The sequence below is a fragment of the Acyrthosiphon pisum genome, chromosome A1 (assembly GCF_005508785.2).
Source record: "Acyrthosiphon pisum isolate AL4f chromosome A1, pea_aphid_22Mar2018_4r6ur, whole genome shotgun sequence".
NCBI lineage: Eukaryota > Metazoa > Arthropoda > Insecta > Hemiptera > Aphididae > Acyrthosiphon > Acyrthosiphon pisum.
In genome coordinates this window covers 34,233,250-34,255,182 of record NC_042494.1, presented here as the reverse complement: position 1 = coordinate 34,255,182, position 21,933 = coordinate 34,233,250, and the positions used below count along the sequence as shown (strand labels likewise).

Genomic DNA, 21,933 nt, shown 5'->3' with positions numbered 1-21,933 from the left:
AAATCGAAATGTCATTCCCTCAAAAGTATTATTCTCTATCTTTTTTGTAATAGGTGAATTTACTCTAAGATTACTTAAACGCATAGAAAAAATGATTTTGCGTAAATGCGTTTTGTCTATGTTGCGCGTGGGCCAGAGAGAGAAAACGAATAGTGCGGTGACATCCTCTTAACGTACAATCAGTAATGCATTGGAAAGAGGAGCTACCACATGTGGATTACGATGTCCCCTTATATGTTAGTGTTCTTTGATATAGGTGAAAGGTTACATTTTTATTTTTCATTAGTCATCAAAACATTTGAACACCAACTAATACGGACTAGTGTATTTGTTACATTATAAAAAAACCCATTTATAGATACAATCATTTTCCAGGGAACTCAAAAAAAAAAAAAAAATTCAAGAGCGGAATCCTTTGAATCAAAATAAATATTAGGAATGACCCTACGTCACCACTGAGCCTATATTATAAGAGAGCTTGACAAGAAAATACACACTTACCGCTAGCGTCCCTAATATTCAGGAAAGACTAGAGGAGAGATCCAATTTGTCTAATTCCGTTTATTTTACCTTCCCAATAGGTTCTTTTCTCACAAAAAATATAAATTTAGTTTACAGATTATACAGATACGAAACTGGCTACCGTAAGTTGCATTTCTTTTTACTAAGATGTTTATGTATCAAGAATGGTGGTGTGTGACGAGTGGTTCTGTATTATTTTTAAAATAAGCTTGATACCTATATCAATCCCTATACCTATACTTTTATTTTACTTGGTATCAACTAGCTAATATAATATATTAACTATTATTATATAAGTTTAACATAGTTAAGCACCAATGTGACTTCAGCTTATAATAAACATATAATATCTAAACTCAAGCATTCATTAACATGATAAAATGTATTAATTTAATTAAATTTCTGATATTTCAGTTATTTATTCTACTACGCGATTATCACAGGTAGGTACGTATAATTCAAGTGTGTATTAAATTAAAAGAAATTTAGAAGCTGAGTTATTTTACTCCTTGAAAATTAATAATTTACTTGTACAGTATTTTATCAATGTTAATTGTACTTAAATAATTTCTAGATTATTAAGTACTTTTTCATACAAAATTTCGATTTTCATAACTAAACTTAGGATAATTTGAGGAAATTATAGAATTACATATTTAAAAGAGGGTCATGGAATAACCAGCATCAGTTAAGTTTAATATTTGTATTACCTACCTTTTATTTTGATGCTCATATAATGATACCTAGCGCTGTTACATATAAAATGGGCTTTCACAATTTACATACTGAACGGTTTTTCTTGTGAAATAAATTGCTCTGTCGAGCCAATATTGAGAGGACATATAGATGTAAACAAATTAGGGATCACGTATTATTTTTCAATCATGTCACGTATTCATTTCGACCAGCAACATCAATTAAGGGTTATATAGCGTGAAAAAAAATAGATTATTTTAATATTTACAATTAGGAATGAATACGAATTGAGTAATAATTTGTCTTACAAAATCAAATTTTGAAAAACAAAAATTGTTTTATACTTAATACTTATAGTAATAATCTATTTAGATAAGAAATGTAATATCTATTATTTATGATTATCATTTCGTGTAGAAATATATAGTGTACCTATATATATTATGTTACTATAATAATCAACAACTCGAGTACCTATATAGGTTTTCCTATATCTAATAAATAAAAGAAAATAATAAAAAGCAAAACAGGGACATAGATCGGGTGCCGTTACATTGGATATTCATAGTTTTGTCTACAGTCATATTGTTGCATAATAATGATGTTTCGGAATATTAGATCTAATACTTTTTTTACAGGTAAAAACTTTTAAAAACAAATATTTATAACGTTTTTAAATATCCATGTATTTAACAGTCATATATTATATGTCAACTATTGATTTTGAATACACAATAATCATAATTGTTAAAAAAAACCTTTACAAAGTAATATGAAGGTACCTTTGTAGCGGTATATAAATAGCGGGAAAATTAACCTGAGTACCAACTGATACTTCACTAAAATGTACTGCACTACTGCAGTAAAAACTAATTTCACACACACACACCTAAATCCGTTCACATATCATCGACACTCATATTCTCATATTAAGTTATATGTATTAAAACTGTGATGATTATTGTAGCTGTATGCAATGATATTGAGTTCTGACCTGGTAATCAACTGTTTTTAACTGAACAACTATTTTTCGCGTACCTACCTATTGACAAATCACAATATTATTGTAGTGAAATATTATGAATTTTATGTTTATAATATATACGTAATAATTACCTACCTCAATAATATATATATATATATATATTGCAGTCTACAGGTACTATAGCCATTCGTAAAACAATGATTTCCTAAACTTTGACACCTTGAAACTTTGAAACTTAAGGAGCAGTTTTGCGTTATAAATGCTTAAAGTTTAATTATTAAATTATACTGTTAAAACATATGTCATTTTAGATTAAGTTCAATAACACAGCTTGTATTTGTGGTTATGTTTGTGCAAAAAGTTGTAGGTACGTATAATATCAAAATTACAATATGCAAAAGAATTTTAAAACAACCATTCATATGGATCTGATAAAATTAACGATAACATTAACAAACTAATTTTCTGTCAACAAGAGAAAATGTAATTCAAAGCACACGTTAGTGATTTTATCATTCTACGTGTATGCAATAGCTAGGCATTTCAATGTAAAATGTGATCAGAATTTAAATATGAACATTTCAGTCCATTTAGGTAAAGTGTAAATACATTAGTTCAATTATAACCAAAATGTTTAAATGTAAAAATGAATGAAAATGGAAAGCAAATAATTTTATAATGTTAAAAAAATATATTATTAGTATTTAGTTCTGATCTGCACGGTGCGGAGCTGGTATTATTAGGTATAATCATATTACTATATTTTGTAAGACCATATTAAATATGATTTAAACATGACACTCTGCATAGAAATCGTATTAATATAGCAGAAGAGAATTTCAAATTTGAAGGTTTTAGATAAAATTTGTCGTATAGCATATAAGGCATATTATTTTAAATAACATTGTAGTGTGTATTAAAATATAAAAACAAATAATATCAAACAGTTTAATTGTAATTTACATTAAAGATAACATTATAATGACATTACTATTGAAACGAAACAAAAACATAATATAAAAAAATGTAGTATTATACTATCTACCCATAAATTATATGCTTAAACCAAAATCACGCAAATTACAAAAGTTAGCGTGCGAAAAAACATGCTAATTATACATGATAAATATTTGCCAAAAAAATGTTGAACATTCAAATGAAGTTGGGGCAGAGACATGTACCAATTTCTTCAACCCAAAAACGTGATATCAGATGATACTAATAATACGAAAACATAAATTATTCGTTTTCGGCATCAATATACAAACACAATATTTTCATCAGTTGAATCGTATTTGAATTTTAATACAGCCACAAACATGATTTCCAGAAAAATAGCACGATGCAACCATAATTCAAGCAGTATACGTTATTAATTCCAATTAAATTTCGCAAAGTTACTGTATTTTATTATATGACCATAATAATATTGCTTGTAAAGTTGTATGCCATTGTAATGCATCATATAATTTTCTGATGAACCAAAGTAATAAATAACGTAGAATATAGTCTTTCAGAATTTGGTAAGCTGCGTACAACTGTACAGTTGTTAGTGCGATATAGCATTGAATTGAGCAAACTTATTGATATTGTTCAATTGAATTACAACTTTTTCACCCGTCGAATCACCAAATAACACGTCGTTTAGAAGTTATTAGTTTTATTAGATATATCTACGATGGCTGTAGTCTCGACGGTGTTTTTGGTGTAAACACACAATGTTTACCGATGTTCCCTGTCGTGGTTTACGCGAATTAATGGAAACAAAACGATTGTCATTGTTTTAATAAATCGGAGTTAAATTTCCTTTTATAATAGCGTGTGATCAGGATAAACTAAAAGTGTTTAAAATGTGTGTATATTGAATCAATGAATTTTCGGATAAACGAATCTTATTTGAGATCTCTACAATTCGAAATCTTGGATAATGTAACGGATTCCATTACTTCTAGTGATAGCTCGATACAATATTAAAATCGATTGATGATAATAATAATATGGAACGTACTCAAAATAAGTTAATTCCTGCTGTCAATTCAATCTATGATGAAAAGAAAAGAAATCATGACAAGAAGTTTATTTGTATTGAGTTGGGTGTTATATTCAGAAAGCAATTTTCGGATGAAATTAAATTGAAAATCTAGTGTCAAAGATATATTAGAAGCTTATCCTTCAAATATGGCCGTGTCTGCTTTGGAAGATATTCCTTTCAGAATAAATACAAGATCGACAACCAAGAATTCGTAATTCTGAACATTTTTCACATAATATTATTATGCAGTCTATTATTTATGATATATTTCGTAAAACTGGTAGGTGCAGAAATTATTTATATAAATTTACTGCATTTTGGTGAGGTTTTAAATCAGCTTGTGTTGACCCACCTGGAATACGTCACGTAACATGCTCAATGCTTTCAATTTGTTGATAAATAAAAATAAATTACGTTACTGTGGATCGAATATAACGTCTTCAACGAGACGTGTCGAAACAATATTGGCCGAGCTAATTTAAAGGAGATCTGCCAGTGAAAATGATTTATATTATATTAAGGGTGTTAATAATGTATTACCTAGTCATTTCCAAATAAAAAACAGCAAGAATCATTGCAAGCTTCAATAGTTTAACGTTTTCTACCAAAATATACGTGGTATTAACACCGGGCTGGCTGTTTTTACACGCAATGTTGCTTTGTGCCGATTACGATGTCATTGTTTTATCTGAACCTTGGTTACATAAAGAGATTAATGATAATGAACTCGGTCTATTTCCAAATTATTCTTTTTTTTCCACTGTGATAGAGGAAGTATAATCGGCACAACATTGGAGGCGGTGGCGTATTAATTGCGGTCAAAAGTCACTTACATTGTTATCGTATAATAATATACTACTACAAAATAATAATATTGAGCAATCGTTTGTTAAATTATAAAATATAGGCTCATTTATTTTATTAATCGGCGCTGTTTATATCCCACCTCATTCCAATATTAATGATAACAATATTTCTCGTACTGTCATACTGATACCGTCGATAATATTTTATTTATCAAATATTTTAATAATTCTATAATTATTATATTTGGTGATTATAATCTTCCTGGATTACATTGGTCAGTTAAAATATATAATATATAATTGACGATAAAATTGTCCTGAGCACACCTAATTTTACTTATTTAAAAACTAACTTATCAACAAATGTTTGGTATTTTAATATTTTTTTTTCTAATCTCTGAGCTAAGTGTAAGTTTTAGCCTCAGTTAAGTTATAGTACCTAAATATATATTATATCGATAAAAATATATGACTGATACACAAAGCTCTTCGATATGAAATCTTAAACATTTTAACATTTTTGAAAAAGTGATATGCTTAAGAAATTCTTTACCTACAACTTACTTCAATGGCATATATAAATCAGTTAAAAAGTAACAGATAATATTTCTACAATTATACCCAATAATTTTTTTTTTTTTTAATCTTAATTGCTACTGATTTTATAAATTAATTCGATATGATTACTCATAAAATATATAGACAACTTCAAGACAGATATTTTCTTTTTAAATTTCAAACTTGTATTAACTATTCCGCTATTATATATATTTAATCTTCCCTTATAATATTATACTAGTATCCTTTTTCGACTTTTTTGAAGTCAAGATATATTATCTTTATATCAAAGGGTGGTTATGTAATTAGGAAAAAAATATCACATCATCTGTTTACTTTATAAAATACAAAAAATGTTTGATTCAATCATATCTAAAATGATTTCACCGTTGATTTTTTAGTCAGTCTGTGTCGGCCATCTTGATTGCATAAGTATTAAAACAGTAGTCTCAAATCAATTAGTTTTCCAAAAATGCATATTAGATGCTTTTTCAACTGGATTCCAAGTACAATGTACTTTACACAGTCTCTTATAAAGCTTTTGATAAGATAAACCATACTATACTTATATCTAAACCACATAACATTGGTATTCACGTGACCCTTCACTATTTTGGATTTCGTCCTACATAAAAAACAGGGAACAAATATAAAAATACAAACATTTCAAATCAGATGCACTTATTGTCCCAACGTTGACATTTGGATCCTTACTATTTTTATTATTTATTAATGATCTACTTATACATATTTTACAGGCAAGATTCTTGCCACAAGAATATATATTTTTGCTCATGTTTGGAAATTAATTCGACAGATAAATTTCTCCTAACGATGCGTCTCTATTGCAAATGGATCCAGTCCGATTAGTGAATAAATTAAATAAATAAATTAACGGTTTAAATATTGAAACATGCAAAACAATGCCGCTGTCTATGTCTCGGGTACCATTTCTTTATTTATTTATCTTTCTTCAATCTTATCATAATAGGTATCAATGAGAAATCTTCAATACGTGTTCATGATATCAGTGATTTAGGTGTAATATTCAATTCTACTCGTTCTTTCAAATAACACGTCGTCTTATTACGTACCATGAATTAGCAAATCCGCTTTGATATTATTAGGCCTCATTATTTGGAATTAAAAAGGCTTAAATAATTCTGCTGTTTGAAAAAAACCTTATTTACTTATTTAGTTCTAAAGAAATTAGAATACAATTTTGGGGTTTGGACTTTGGACTTCATACTTAAAATATTCAACTCAATGTTTAGATAATGTTCATTTCCTTCGCATAATGGCTTTCAAATTTAATTTTAACTCGTGTGCCACATTTTACCTATCAGTCATTATTCAATTTTTTAGACATTGTTGGTTCTTCGGCAGAAGGAAAAATAAATTGTGCAACTTTTTAATTTTAACTTGTTAATTGTTATATCTATATTCTTTAACTATAAAAATTTGTTATGTCCCCCAGTGTATAACTAGGCCTACTACCACTTTTGTATGTATTTTTTTCACAAAGATTAAATTATGCCTAACCTCATATAAATTGGATGATGTCATTAACTAATGAAACTACAATTAAATTAGGAGCGTGGTGTGGCTCGGTGGTTGGTCTCAGTCACTTACGTGTTCTGAGGTCATGCATCGGCCGGCATCGCTAATTACCGAACGGGTGATCACCCGGGTTTTTAGTGACGAATCATTGCCTCGCATACGCGTGTTCCGCAACCGACCGTAACCCCTCTACAAAATGATAATTACCATAGTTGATGATGCTTAAGATGGATAAAAAAATTGTTTTTTAATTTTACTTCTTTTAATTCCATTGAAGTTTTTAATAATTATGTGAAACAATTGATGTTATTTCTTGTATTTGTATTATATTACTGTTAATAGTATTAATATACTACTAAATGTAGATATTTTAAATTATTGATTTTTTTTTTGATCCGTTGAAACAAATAAATAAATAAGTCAGTATAATATTAATTATTATAACGGTTTGGAATTTTTAATTGGCACGGTCATAACCTAATTTTACAGTTCCGTACAACACTGTGTTATAATATTTGTCATTTATATTATTCTATTACCATTTTTATTTGTTTTGCGGGAACGAACAGCAAACGACTTTCAAACAATCTCGGTAAAAATGTTACGCACAAAAATAATGGAATGTAGTTTTGAATTATTATATCTGAATTCCTGAAATATTAACATGCTGCAATACGAATGATTCACGAAGAAGTTTTTAACATAATAATTACATTTTTTATCTGTCTACTTGTACAGACAGTGTCTGCCGTCTACGGAACGAAACTAACGGAAGCTGCATATACGCAACACACTTTGTTTGTGAAATGCACGGTATATGTGACTAAGTACAATGAGACGTAATTCTATTGTATGTTCATATAATATTATACACTAGTGGCTGTCAACACTAAGTCAATTTAATTTAAAGACAATAGTACTGCCATACTGCCATCACACTATTAACGAAATTAAACATAATGCGTAAACAAAATAATAATATTGTATTGACATTAAAATATTACCTCGATAAAACATCAGCTAGTAAACTTCCTAAACGAATAATTTTCTAATTATTCGAAAAGCTGCAAAGTGTCTCGACACCGTATCTGATAGTATTGTTGTAATAATATATTTCACCGGCGTTTGTGTCTGACAAAGTCAAACATAGAAATCCGAAATTAAATTATTTGTTTTTCTGCGAGCGAGCAAATACTTTTCTTGTTTTTGATGTTTTTATTAGAGTGTTATCAAAACGTTGACGACGTTTTATAGAAGTACTTCATAGTTGAGCAGTGCAATGTTTTATTTATCATTTATTACTCTCTTGTATTGTGATGTGATTTTTTATGTGTTTTAAATAATTGAAATTCGTCTTTAATAGCAGTACCTACCTAGTTTAATACCTAATTTACAAACACCTTATTTAACTATTATTTTGGTCGGCTATAAATGATGATACTTTATTCAAACAACGAGCTCGGATTATGTATGTTCAAATTGACTACAGCTACTAAGTCGACTTGCGTGGGTGTAGGTATCTATATTGGCGTTCATAAAATATATGTTTATTAATTCAGTTATTGGAGTATATTACTATTTAGTGGCTTGTCTGTCACAAGTTTTCATTCCATTTTCATAAGCTTTTTTTCAAATACTAATCATTGTATTATAAAAAAAATATTTATAGATTTTGTATAATGAAATAAATTTTTAAAAAAAAGTATGCAGTTCAATATTATATATTGACAAGGTAATTATTGCGAATAACTGATTAATTTAATTTAATGAAGAAATCAAGTGTACTATATTACAGAATCGTCATTAAAATGTGAAAATATTAATTAAATATCCAAAACATTATTACTGAGTATTACTTTGGTGATAATCGAAGTACTAGAATTTTATTTTAATAAAGGAACACATAAATCGTTTGATGTAATAGTAATAACACCGTGATTTTTTTCAGAAAGAGTTGAATCAGTATGAAAAAAATGTAATTCCATTTTTTTTTTTTTATGTTAGAAGAGTCTTTGATAGCAGCTAGCTACTATATTTTTAATAAACATATAGTGTCGCAGTGACACTGTATTTTTTTTTTGTAATTTATTTTAATATTTTTATTCACAAATAGGTACAATATAATATAATAATATGTAGAGGATTATTTTAATACAAAATATTCAAAATACAACTTTATGTTAAAGGTGTACATTCACGTTTCATATTTCACTTTACTGGTAAAAAAATGTCAGTTATAATATTTTAATACACAGTATACATGTATATTAGAAAACTGAAGTCCATATTATATTTACTGAGTTTTATTTTAAATTTAAACAATCATTTTGTAATAATTTTAATTTACAAAACTTAACTGAATTAGTTATTCGTTAATTTATTTTAAATAGTTTAATTATAATTTAAATTATTTAAATTTATTTGTATATAGTTTTGTGCACATTATAAGTTTCACTGCCATTATTTTTTTCATTTGAACAACCAAATTTATACATATAAGTATTTAGTGCTTTATTTTTTGCTGTTAATACACTGTATCATCGTTTTATAGTATTTTTTTTTATTTTGTCTTCGTAAATATGTAATATATATATATGTGTAACGCAATGGAAACTGAAAAACTGTTAACCACAGAGTTGGTCGGTCCGATGAGATCGTTGAAGTAGTACTTAAATGCAATAAAAACCCATTAGATTAAAAAATGGTCAGCATTTAGTTAAAAACGATTACTATTACTTTCATCCTGAAAAATAAAAGCAGTTTAGTTTGACACTGAACCCATCTAGAAAATGAACAAAGTCAGTATTTTAAACAGTACATTTTACGAATTTCATAAAAGTTTCCTAGAAAATGTTGAAAACTGACGTGAAAAATAGGTAGTGAAGAAATATTAATGTTTAAACAAAACTTAGTGAATTTTGGTCTATTATCATATAAAACATTATGAACATTGTAACCAATAGACAGTAGATCTAACCACAATTTAATGTATTATAAAATCTGATCTGATATTGAACTTACTAACAAATTATATTTCAGCTTTTGTTGATAAATATTATTGATTCTATTTGGGCATATTATATAACAATCATAATATAGCATATACAATTATTGTAAAATTAACCTACATATTTTTTTTTATTGGTCTATAGCCCGGCAACTATGGAAATTAGCTATTGTAGTGGTTATGATTGGTGCGGGGTTGGAACGGTTTGTACGGTTGGTATGGTTGGTACATGTATACGTGTGCAAGGTTTTTGACACTATGGACTCGAGTGGTCACCCATCCGGGATCTAGGAGTAGTAGCCGTTTCTTACACTCAATCACATTTCGTGATTACAGCCACTGCGCCGCGCCGAGCCACTTACGTACATATTATTATGTAAAATAATACATATTGTAAGTAATATAATATCCTTCTTAGTTGATGCTAAAAATAAAAGAAACAAAAAACTAATAATACATATTATTATTATAATGCAACCAAAACATGATTTATAATAAAATTATGATTGATTCTTTTCAGTTATGAGCATAAAAATCGCAATGTTTTTTAAAAAATGTTGTCATCATAATCTAACACAGTTATACAATGTTAACATGTGGTTCTGCTACAGCCATATCAGAATTGTGGTTACCGGTCCTATAACCTAGATGATTGAAAAGCACACTATCACTCGGAGGATTTATAGATTTCTTATGAATTATTAGTTTATACTTCAACTACCTAAGTGTGGTATTTTATTTATTCATTTCGTATGTTGGAACATTTTGAAATGGAATTTTTATCATCGATTAAATTAATAATAAATCATAATACCTATATAAAATGTCAATTTTCTAAGATCCTGATGACTCAAGTATTTATTCGATTGGGGGATCAACTTGGACGACTTTACAGACTTTTAAAACGTGTTTTTACCGAGCTTTTTACGTATAATATGTATAGCAAGTTTGGCGGTCGTACTTTCACAAATTTTTCAGTGACGCCTGTCTACAGTTTTATAGCCAATAAAATAAATTACGAATACAGCTTTACTTCTCTTCCTTTAAAATGAAGACTCGGAATTCTATACGTTTACTTGAATCTGTGTTTTTTTTCTGTATTCTGAGAATTTTTATAATAATGTATGAGTTGGTATATTATTTATCTTTGCTAGAGACTATTTTGACTCTCGTATTACATATTATTATTACAGTTATTTCCATATGTATGTACCTAGTAACTTCAGGCATGGAATTAAATTACCGAGTTCGTAAAATTGTTTGAACGGAATAATGATAAGATCGTAGAAAAAACCATTTTGGAAGTTAATTGAGATTTTATATCAATCAAAAGCCATTGTGCATTTTAATTTGATTTTATCTAAGATCGAAACTGTTCAGTAATTATTTATTTTTCCGAAAACTTTAAGTAACTAAAATATCATACACCAAAATATTGTGTGTATATAGTGAAAAAAAGACTTCACGGTAGATATTAAAACAAAATTATATATATTTAGATAATTCACTCAAGGAAAATTGTTTAAGTGCATATTTTACCATCAAAGATGTAAATTAAGCAATTGCATTAATGAATAGTAAATAACGATATTTCCAATAAGGTTAGACTTTATACAATAATATTGACTTCGGAATAACTTTGATGCCCATTATTTTCAGGTAACGGCAATCATTCCGGACTTTTTCAGCCATAATATTATTAATTGATAAAACTGTTTATTGAATTTTCTTGCAGAGCAATTAGAATTGGTTCTGCTCTGTAAAATTGATTCATCAAATAAATAGATAATAACAATATTATAATTTAATAAAATTACTTTCGGGATCTGTAATATTATGTGGGTGATCATACAGCTAGTATAAGTAAAATATAGGACTCCATCGAATACATATCACATATGTACCTATTATAGTAGGTATGCAATATAATCACAATAATGGACAACTTATTTGTTATAATATTTGTACACACGCATGCGTACCATCACATTGCATAACATTTAGTTCCTATCCCTATATTATAGTCAATTGATTTTTCTGCGCACCGTCATTTTAAATGTCATCCCGATTTAAAATATATTTTATTCAACAAAATTACCGTCATTGTTTACCAGTAGTAGACATTAAGGTAATTCCCTAGTAGTAGTGATGAATTAATTAAAGACATATTTGATTTTAACAACATAGCGTATAATATATTATTGTCTGTAACACCTAGCCATTGACGATAATATCGTATGTTAGGCATTAATGATTTTAGCTAGCCATTTGCGATATTAGTTAATTATTACAACAGCGATAGTAACACATACATCATAGCACATTTCCAGAGAATAATACAAGTGACCCAAACATATGAAGTGATAACCAAATTAGTGATGTACCTACACAATTTGTTAACTAGATGTTTTTTTGGATGAGACGATCTAAAAAACGTGTACTGATGTAGTACATAATTTAAAGGATAATTAATAATCTATTTTTACAATAGCTGTAAAACCAAAAATAAATAAATAATTTAGTTATTATTTTTTTTACATGGTAGGTACTTAATCATAACTATATTAACTATAGAACAAAAATTAAAAATATGTATTTAATAATATTTTAGATAACTATAATACAATAAACCAATAAATCGTATTTATCAAAATGGTTCTTATACATCTATAGTTTAATTTAAAATTTAAATTAAATTAAATAAATACCTGATACTATATGTTTTAAATTAATCATATTATTATATTAACAATAAGTGATAACACTTGCTAATAATATTAGGGACCAGTAGAATGTCGTAATTTAGTCATCACTTTTTTAACCAGCTATTTGATTACCTATTTGAACGATCAATTATTATTCTGACACTTAGCTAATTTAATAGCTTATTTAATAATAAAATCGTATTAACTTTTAACTCAGACATTTTATTGACATTTTTCTTTGAAATAATGAGTAGATAATAATATCATCCGTGAATATGCTTATTGTTTATGAAATTAAATTTAATATTTTTATCTTATAAAGAAAAATATATTGTTATTCTCAATTGATGCAAAGTTTTCTAAAAGTTTCAACATTCTAATGTTCCTTATTCTTTGATCTATACTTAATACTTATAATTTTATTAACTACAATATTATTTTTTTTTAATTTTGTTTTCCCTGTACTTGTTATGGAATAAACATTGCACATAGTTATACAATATGTATATTATGAAATATGATATAATATATTCTACCAAGACATATTATAATGAAATTAACGAAATGTAGGTACATACTTATAACTATAATTCATACAAATATGATAAAATATTTAAATTTTGAATAAAAGACTTTTAATTGAAACTGTAACGCAACAAAATAATAAATACCTATAGGCATTCCACTGTATGTTATCATAAAAATATTTTTGCTCAAATGTATGCTTAGTTATAGTTTCCAAAAATGATATAAATATTATATATTTTGTTTTCTAATTATTATTCTAAGTGTTACATGCCTAAATACAGTAAATATTAAAAAATTAACTCTCTTAAATAAATAACAGTATTTATAGTTTATTAATATTATTGTAGAAAATGTCTAAATAAATTTCGTAGATGCATTTCTATAAATACTGGTAAACAATAAACATTCCTAGTTACTTACAGATTACTTTTTTTTTTCAAAAAACTATATAGGTAATAACTGTACACTTATATAATATTATCGTATTAAACTGAGATATAATGTATTGAAAATCAAAACGTTTTTGAACGTTTTTTTCGAATCATTAATATGCTATTTTTAATTATTATACATTACGAACTATTAGAATCTCTATCAGGAATAAAAAAAAGAAAAAAAACGAGGAACGTACCCAAGCTACCAGCTTGATTATCCTCTCTGTCTGGTATTATTACACTTTAATTAAGGCTCATACTCCCAAAGTATTTTCGATTATTACATGGTTGTATATAGTATATAGTTGATAAAATAAAAATAATAAACAAATATAAAACAATTGGTCTGCTAATATAAGCAATTAGCAAGTACATATGTAAAAAAAAATAAAAAAACATGTATATTTGATACAAAGTAGTATTAAAAAAATTGTTTTTTTTCCTAGTATAATACATGTAATAAAATCGAATTATTCATCATCACTAAAATTCTTTCTATCCATAATATCACATTATACAAAAGCAATATTTTGAATTTTACTATATAGTATATAGTAGATATTTGAAAATGTAATATAGATAGTATTAGGTATTATACACACGTTCAGTAGTATCAAGTGTATAGTATAATATGTACCTACTTGATGTTTGAACTGATATTGAAAACAATAATAACATATTGAAATTTGAACATTTTGATACGATTGTAAAACCAATTATTGTACTTGGCTCCTATCAGAATTTAAACTAAAAGCAATTTATATGAAAATTGATTAAATTACTATGTTATAGGTATACATAAATTTAAATAATGTCATCATTATTTTATATTAAACGTTAGTTGTACAGGTAATGTTGTAAATTTTAGAAACACATCATTATTTACTGTTTATTATTTTATGCTAAGGTAAGTACATCATATATTATAATAGTGTGTTTACTGTTTACGTAATACGTATTGTATTATTTAAATACCATAAATAAGCTACTTTTGGGAAATACTATTTTTCTATTTTTCCTTTTTTGAAAACTTTCAATTGAACGTAATACATATTTTATAAAAATTATTTTTTTATTTAAATTGGTAGCCCACGATTTTTTATTAACAGGTGAATTGCACAATGGATAGTAATAATAAAAAATGTATTCAAGCCGTAAAAGCAATTATTTTTTCTTATTTTTTTTTTATACATGAACTAATAATTTTGTACACATTTTTTAGACGTTCAAACTTAATTAAATAAGTTTTAAAAATGTGAACAAATTATCAAAAAAGGATTTTATTTACCAAGCTCTTTTAAACTTTAACTAGCTGATCGTGAAAAACTTTATCTGGCAAAAGTAGAAGTCTCTGGGTTGGCCCATTGTAGACAGTTTGTCTTAAATGCACCTACAAACTTGACATGACATAATTTTACTCGTTCATGGTTATCTCATTAATTTTACACGGTTAATACGCTCAAATTTATCGAAGTTCAGTCGGTTTTTGAGAATACATAATTTATTTTATGGTTTAAATTTAAAGATCTAAGACAATTTTTGTACTGATTTGAATATTTTGCAATTTAACATAGCGTATATTTTGTGAATATTAAAAAAATAAAAAATAGATTTACAATCAATTACAGATAATGATACCCTGTCATATACGCATATCGTATAATATAGGTACGTTATTGATCACAATTTTATGTTCGGTAAACACCTAACCAAATCATTTTGGCATGGTATATTAAATTATAATATATATATAGACTATCTGGAAAACACTTTCCTTATTAATAATATTTTAGACTAGGAAAATAATGAAATAGGTTTTCCGGTCTTCTATGAACCTTACATAATATATGGCTACGAAAAACGATTCTACTTTTCACTACATTATATCTTAGTTTACTATGAAAATATTATATGGATATCATACAGTTATAATATAGTTTTCAAAAGTTAATTTTAGAAATAAATTATCGTACTGTACGTAAGTGTATATTTTTTTCAAATGATAATTTGTAATTATATATCATTGCTTTCAACTGTATAGTAACGACAAAACGCTAGCCTTCGCTTAAATGGGTGAAACGTGATAGTTGTCCAACACACTGTCTCTGTATCCTGTCCATAACTTTTGTTGAGATAATAAATTATATTAACATGATTCATTGGAAATATGGTATTCAGTAAAATAAGCGGTCCAGTAGTCATAAATACAAAATAATATTATATGATTAGCAACTCGTGTAGTTTTTTAAACGTATATTAAAATTTGAAATATTTATTCATATTTTGTAAAGATAATTTGATTTCCATGTAGTAGTAATTAACGATAACCTATCTATAATATTATTATCTACCAGCAGTCAGTTAAGGTTTGTACGAGTATGTGCTAAATGTGAGCATGCGACTCTATACATTTCTAAGTTGACACCGCGAATAATGAAAATATATATTTTTTTAGTGTGAAAATCAAACAATATAATATATTGAGAGCAATTTGTATGATACTGATCCGCCTTTATTTACGGAACACCTCCATTCAGCACTCTAATTGACTACATTGACTTTGTCATCATAATATGGATGCTAATATTACCCTTCCTATATATTATGCTACCTAAATATATCGAATATTTTATGCATGATCCATTGTAATAATATGTTTTGTAAGTGTTTTTGTCATTAATTTGTAAAGTCAATCGTTTGGGTAACGTTGATTTCTCTACAACTGCTATCAATAAACAGTAACGTAAGGTCGTTGATAAGTATAAACTACAGTTATAAGTACAATTTATGATGATAATTAATAATTTACAATGATTTTTTTTCTGTCTTTGCTTTTAATTTGGGGATGAGTGAGACTCGTCACCTATTTTAGAATATCAAATGTTACTTCGTATTCGTATACAAAAAATACGTGATCAAGAAACATGTCCGTTTCAAATCAATATTTTTGAAATAACCATCATCAGACCAATTATTCGGTTGATAGTTATGTAATATATTCGATGTGTATATTTAATGTTATTCCCTTTAATTATCAATCAACGCCGGACAACATCAATTAATATAATAATAATATTTCGACTAAGAATTCGAGATGCCGCAGTGGTTTTCGTAATACGAGGAAACACCATCAATTAATATTCATAAAATCCTTATGTTTAGGTACACTGTATTATTATTACGGTCACGCAAAATAATATTATTAATTATTACGGTGCTATTATTAGATACCTGATATAATGCTATGCGTGCGCATTTTCGCATACATTGTATCAAAAAATCACTTCACTATAATAACACACTGCAGTCTACCCATTGTCCGCGACGGGACTCTGCAGAGGTGGGTATATTAAATAGGAAGTTATAATTAGTTTACTTTGTCACAGTCATCGATTCACGGCCCACGGGCGATAGGTAGGTACGTTATTGACATTATATAACAATAATACTCTATAATATTATATTATAATAATAAATTGCTATAATTGTCTCTTACCCGTGGCCAGAAGCAACATAGCTCCGCCAACGATCAGCCGTCCGATGGACGTTTTGGTGCACATTTTTATGATCGTCGTCCGGTGAACAGTGTTCGAAAACGAGACGTGTAGCCAGATGTGTTCGGTAAATACCGGTATTTGGGTAACGCGCGGTATATAATTGCAATTATTGTTTACGTTATACGTGACCACTGTGTCTGTGCCGTGTGGCGAATCACACGCGTGGTATCTATGTTTATTATGCGGATAATTGATCGTCAGACGGTCCGTCGGATCGACTCGGTATTGCCTCCGTACCGCCGTCGGTGCGAATCGTTGCGGATCATCCCGACGAAGAGTTGCGAAACGGTATCGGACGTCTACGTTCCTTTTTTTTATATATTTTTTTTTTCTTAATCAAGTCTGAAACACGCGGAGACACGGTGGTGGATATCGTCCAGAACGTTAGCCGCGACGGTTTGATCGAACGTTAACGTATAATTGTGTCGTAGCAGGTATATAGGTACCTAACCTACACGTGTACACGACGGCTGTTCCGCGCGATTGATTAGCCCGTCGGCGCACACCAAAAAGTAAAAATAAAAATAAAAACCGAAACGGCCGGAAAATAATTAAAAAAAAAAAATTCCGAAAAAACGTACTCGCTCACACACAAATACACACACTCTCACACACACACGTACAGCGAACCGGACCGTGCGCACCGGCTTACCACGACGGAGTCTGACACGCACACACGGTCGTCGGCGAAAAACGCGGCTGCCGCCCCCGTCACCGCGATCTCGCGCCCCCCCGGTGGGTACGTTGGCGCGACGAACTTGCGCAGAAAATTAGACCGTGCTTCCGCGGTTTTTCGCCGTTTATCCTCGCCCGCTCTCCGCTGTACTTCTCTCTCTCTCTCTCTCTCTCTCTTCCTCGATCTCCCTCACTCTGTCTCTCTTTCTCACCCTGTCTCTCTCTCTTTCTCTCTCTCTCTCCCATTCTCATTCTCTCTCCCTGTCCCTTTTATTCTCCCCGTTTCAATCGCACTCACTCTCTCTCTCTCTCTCTCTCTCCCTTACCGTATCTCCCTGTCTACTCCTTATTCTGCTTCTCCTTGGTTTTCTTTCACACTATTATTATTATTATTATATATCAGTCCATCTCTCTCTCTCTCTCTCTCTCTCTCTCTCTCTCAAACTCGTCTTTATTTCTTCAACTGTACCCACGCACTTATTAATTTCGTTTCTTTTCACTGCATGCCTTTGTCTTTGTGTGTATTTTTTCAACTTAATTTTTTTCTTTCCGTTTTCATGTGTGTGTATGCGTAGAAACACAGAGTGATTCGTCAAACATTTTCATAACGAGGTTTATCTTTTAATCGTTGACTTAATCAAACAATACGTTTCGGAATTTTTGGCCATTTTTAAAATAGTTTGATTTCTAATGCCATTTAAGGTGTTTTTTAGCGATAAAAACTTTGGTTATTTAAAATGAGGACCTGAGTACCGTGATCGAAATTTGAAGCAATATAGTTTTTCAGTTATAAAACTATTTGAACGAAAGATAATTAATTAGCTATTTATAATAACTAATCAATAATTTGCTTAGAAGTTAAACCCACGCAGAGGTCTTTGATCATACGTGCAATATAACATATAGGTATATGAAAAATACCTAGTTTATAGTTCATCGTATCAGTCATTATAATAATATACTCGGATAACTCTTACAAATTATAAAATACCAACAGATTAATAATATAGGTGACCACAATGTTCATATCCGACGATTGATGAAACCCACCGTATACACGCGAATAATAATACGTAGGCTATTATAATAAGGACGATATAATACAGTGGTCGTCCATGAAAACATCCGCGGGGTAGGTACCTATATTCTGAACGAAATTTAACGTCATTTTTATGTTGAACGTCATCGTTATATTATTATTATTATTATTATTATTATATATTGTGTGTATAGGTGCCGCTGTATTGTTGTACACGACGGTCTGGACGGCGGTGCAAGAGGAAATAACCCGAAAAATTCGGATAATGGAAACGCGATGTAATAGCTAGTTGGTGTTTCCCGCGGCAAACACTGCACGGGTAGGATAATAAGAGAATGTGTGTGTGTGTGTGTGTGTGTGTGTGTGTGTGTGTGTGTGTGTGTGTGTGTAGATGTGTGTGTGAGGGAGAATTGTGCACGTTCAGGAAACTTGGTAAATTATTTATGCCAACCTTAGTTTTCAAATGGGTTTATTGAAATATACCGCCGTCGCCACGTCCACCGCAAAAGTATACCGAGTAGACCGACCGTATGATATTATAGGTAGCTGGTATGTATAGGTATATACGCTCGGCACGGCGCGCGTTTGACGGGTGCAAGTATAGATCACATGCAATTATAACAGCGAAGGTAGTTATAATAATAATATATACACGGTAATAACAATCATAATGAGAATAAAACGTACCTCCCTATGCAAAAAAACCGAAAATTTTCGTTATTATTTCCATTTCATGATTGATTACGCAAAGTTATTATATTAAAATATATTTATCCGCCGAACGAGGAGCACTTAATTATACTTTACGTAATATTTTCAATTTTGTAATCTTGATACGGTGATTATAATGTCTATTGAACACTAATGCGTAAAAAAAGTAAATAACTTAGGTATTGATGGGTAAGACCAATGATAAAAAAAAAAAAAATACTTTTTTCAAAAGCCATCTGATGCAAACCTAATAAGTTTTAAGCTATCTACGGTTATTTATTTATGTTCCAGCTGAAAGTGTACGTATACTAGCTATATAGTGCCGCCAATTAAAATGTACCTACAATGAAACACTACTTTTTTTTAAACCCATTAATAAATACATACATCTACACTATGGAACGCATAAAAAATTAATACAACAGACAAATTAAGCCCATTATGTAGATAATAATTCAATTAGCTTGTAATTAATCATAAATTAATAAGAGAACCTTATCTTATAGGTGATATTATATTATAATGTATAAAACCCCTTTGTATTCTTATTAAATATATCTAGGTAATGTTCTTCGTTAAAAAAAAAATCAAAACCATCCAGAGTATTAAAAATATGATAAATTCACTGAGAAAATGTACTTTTACAGTATTTGAATTTATTTATAAATCAATAACATTAAGGAATTATAGTATATATGAAGGTATAATACATCTTCACAGAATTATAAATGTATATGTGTCTATAGTCTATGAAGTATACTTAAAAGTTATAACAACATCATAAAATTCATCATTTTTTAATAGTTATTATTATTTTTTTTTTTATTCTAAATTGCACTTCTTTATTATATTGTATATTCTTAAAAATGTTATTTGTTTATATAACTACTTTCAAAATATTGTGAATAGATGCATTCATTTTCAATTCATGATACAACAATATATGAAAATACTTCATTCTTATGTAATATTTTCATTAATTTTACATGCAAAAGATATAATACCTTCTCGGAGGAAAAAAAATGTTGACCAATGACTGTCATCAACACATTATGTAGGAAAATATTAATTTAATATAATGTAATAAACATTTATATAATATTATATTGACATTGCATTTTATAAACATTAGCTGAATTTCAAGGCTTTTTGAACTATTTTTCCCGAAATCAGAATTGTTAAGGTGTGAAAATGTAATAATATAAAATATAATAAATAATTATTATAGATAAGTGTATAGTTATTATAACTTTTTTTTTTTTTTTGAAAATTTGTTCTACTACTTGAAATTAATTAAACTCTATGTAATTTTATTAATTTAATATTATAATATCATTGTCATTCCTTTGAATATACGATTTTTTTGTTGATTCCGTTTGATTCATAGGGATAAACAAATACACCGTTTAATTTTCATATTTGCCTTTTATACATTGTATCTTTTGTAAATAGATATTGAAACATCAGCATTTAATAATGTAACAATTAACACATTCATTATTGTATTTATTTATATTATTATTATTATTATTATTATTTTTTTTTTTTATTCATGGTACAGCTCCAACTCAGTGGCGTAACCGAGAATGTTTCGCAGGCACCCAATGTTTATTAATAAATAAGAATTAAAATGAATCAGACCATTTATTTTTAAATCATGCTTATCGTTAACGGGTAAATATTTATATATGGGTAATATTTAAGTATACACAACTTCTAAACTTTTTTTTTTTTTAGTTTCGTAATAATTTATAAGTTTTTATTTAAACTATTTGTAGGTATAAGACAATATATAAATACAGCTCATGGGGGAGCCGTAATTACGCCCCTGCTCCAACTGCTAAGGCTATTAGCTTGAAACAAAAAAGGGGGTACGTATAAACGATACAATAGTGTCCTAAATTAGTTTAACATATAAATTTGTTTTTTTTTTTGTTACATATAAATATACTAGATTCTTAAATTAGGTTGTACATATCAATTTGTTAAAGAAATTCGATTATTTTGTTGGTGTTGTCATGGGTTGGGTTGAGGGCTTCGAAGATGTTGTCAGGCATTTCAAGTCTTTTCCTGGTATCTATATGGGCACGACATTGGACAAGGAGGTGCTTGACTGTG

General features: G+C 28.4%; 1 protein-coding gene across 1 annotated transcript in view; it reads right to left on the bottom strand.

Annotated features, from left to right (window-relative positions):
- LOC100165947 (zwei Ig domain protein zig-8) overlaps positions 1-18,086 on the bottom strand; it is a 294,097-nt gene extending 276,011 nt beyond the window's left edge. The window contains exon 1 of the mRNA XM_029486942.1: positions 17,330-18,086. Coding sequence (XP_029342802.1) covers positions 17,330-17,393 — 64 coding nt within the window. The 5' untranslated portion in view covers positions 17,394-18,086. The remainder of the gene's footprint in view (positions 1-17,329) is intronic.
- Positions 18,087-21,933: the final 3,847 nt, after the last annotated feature.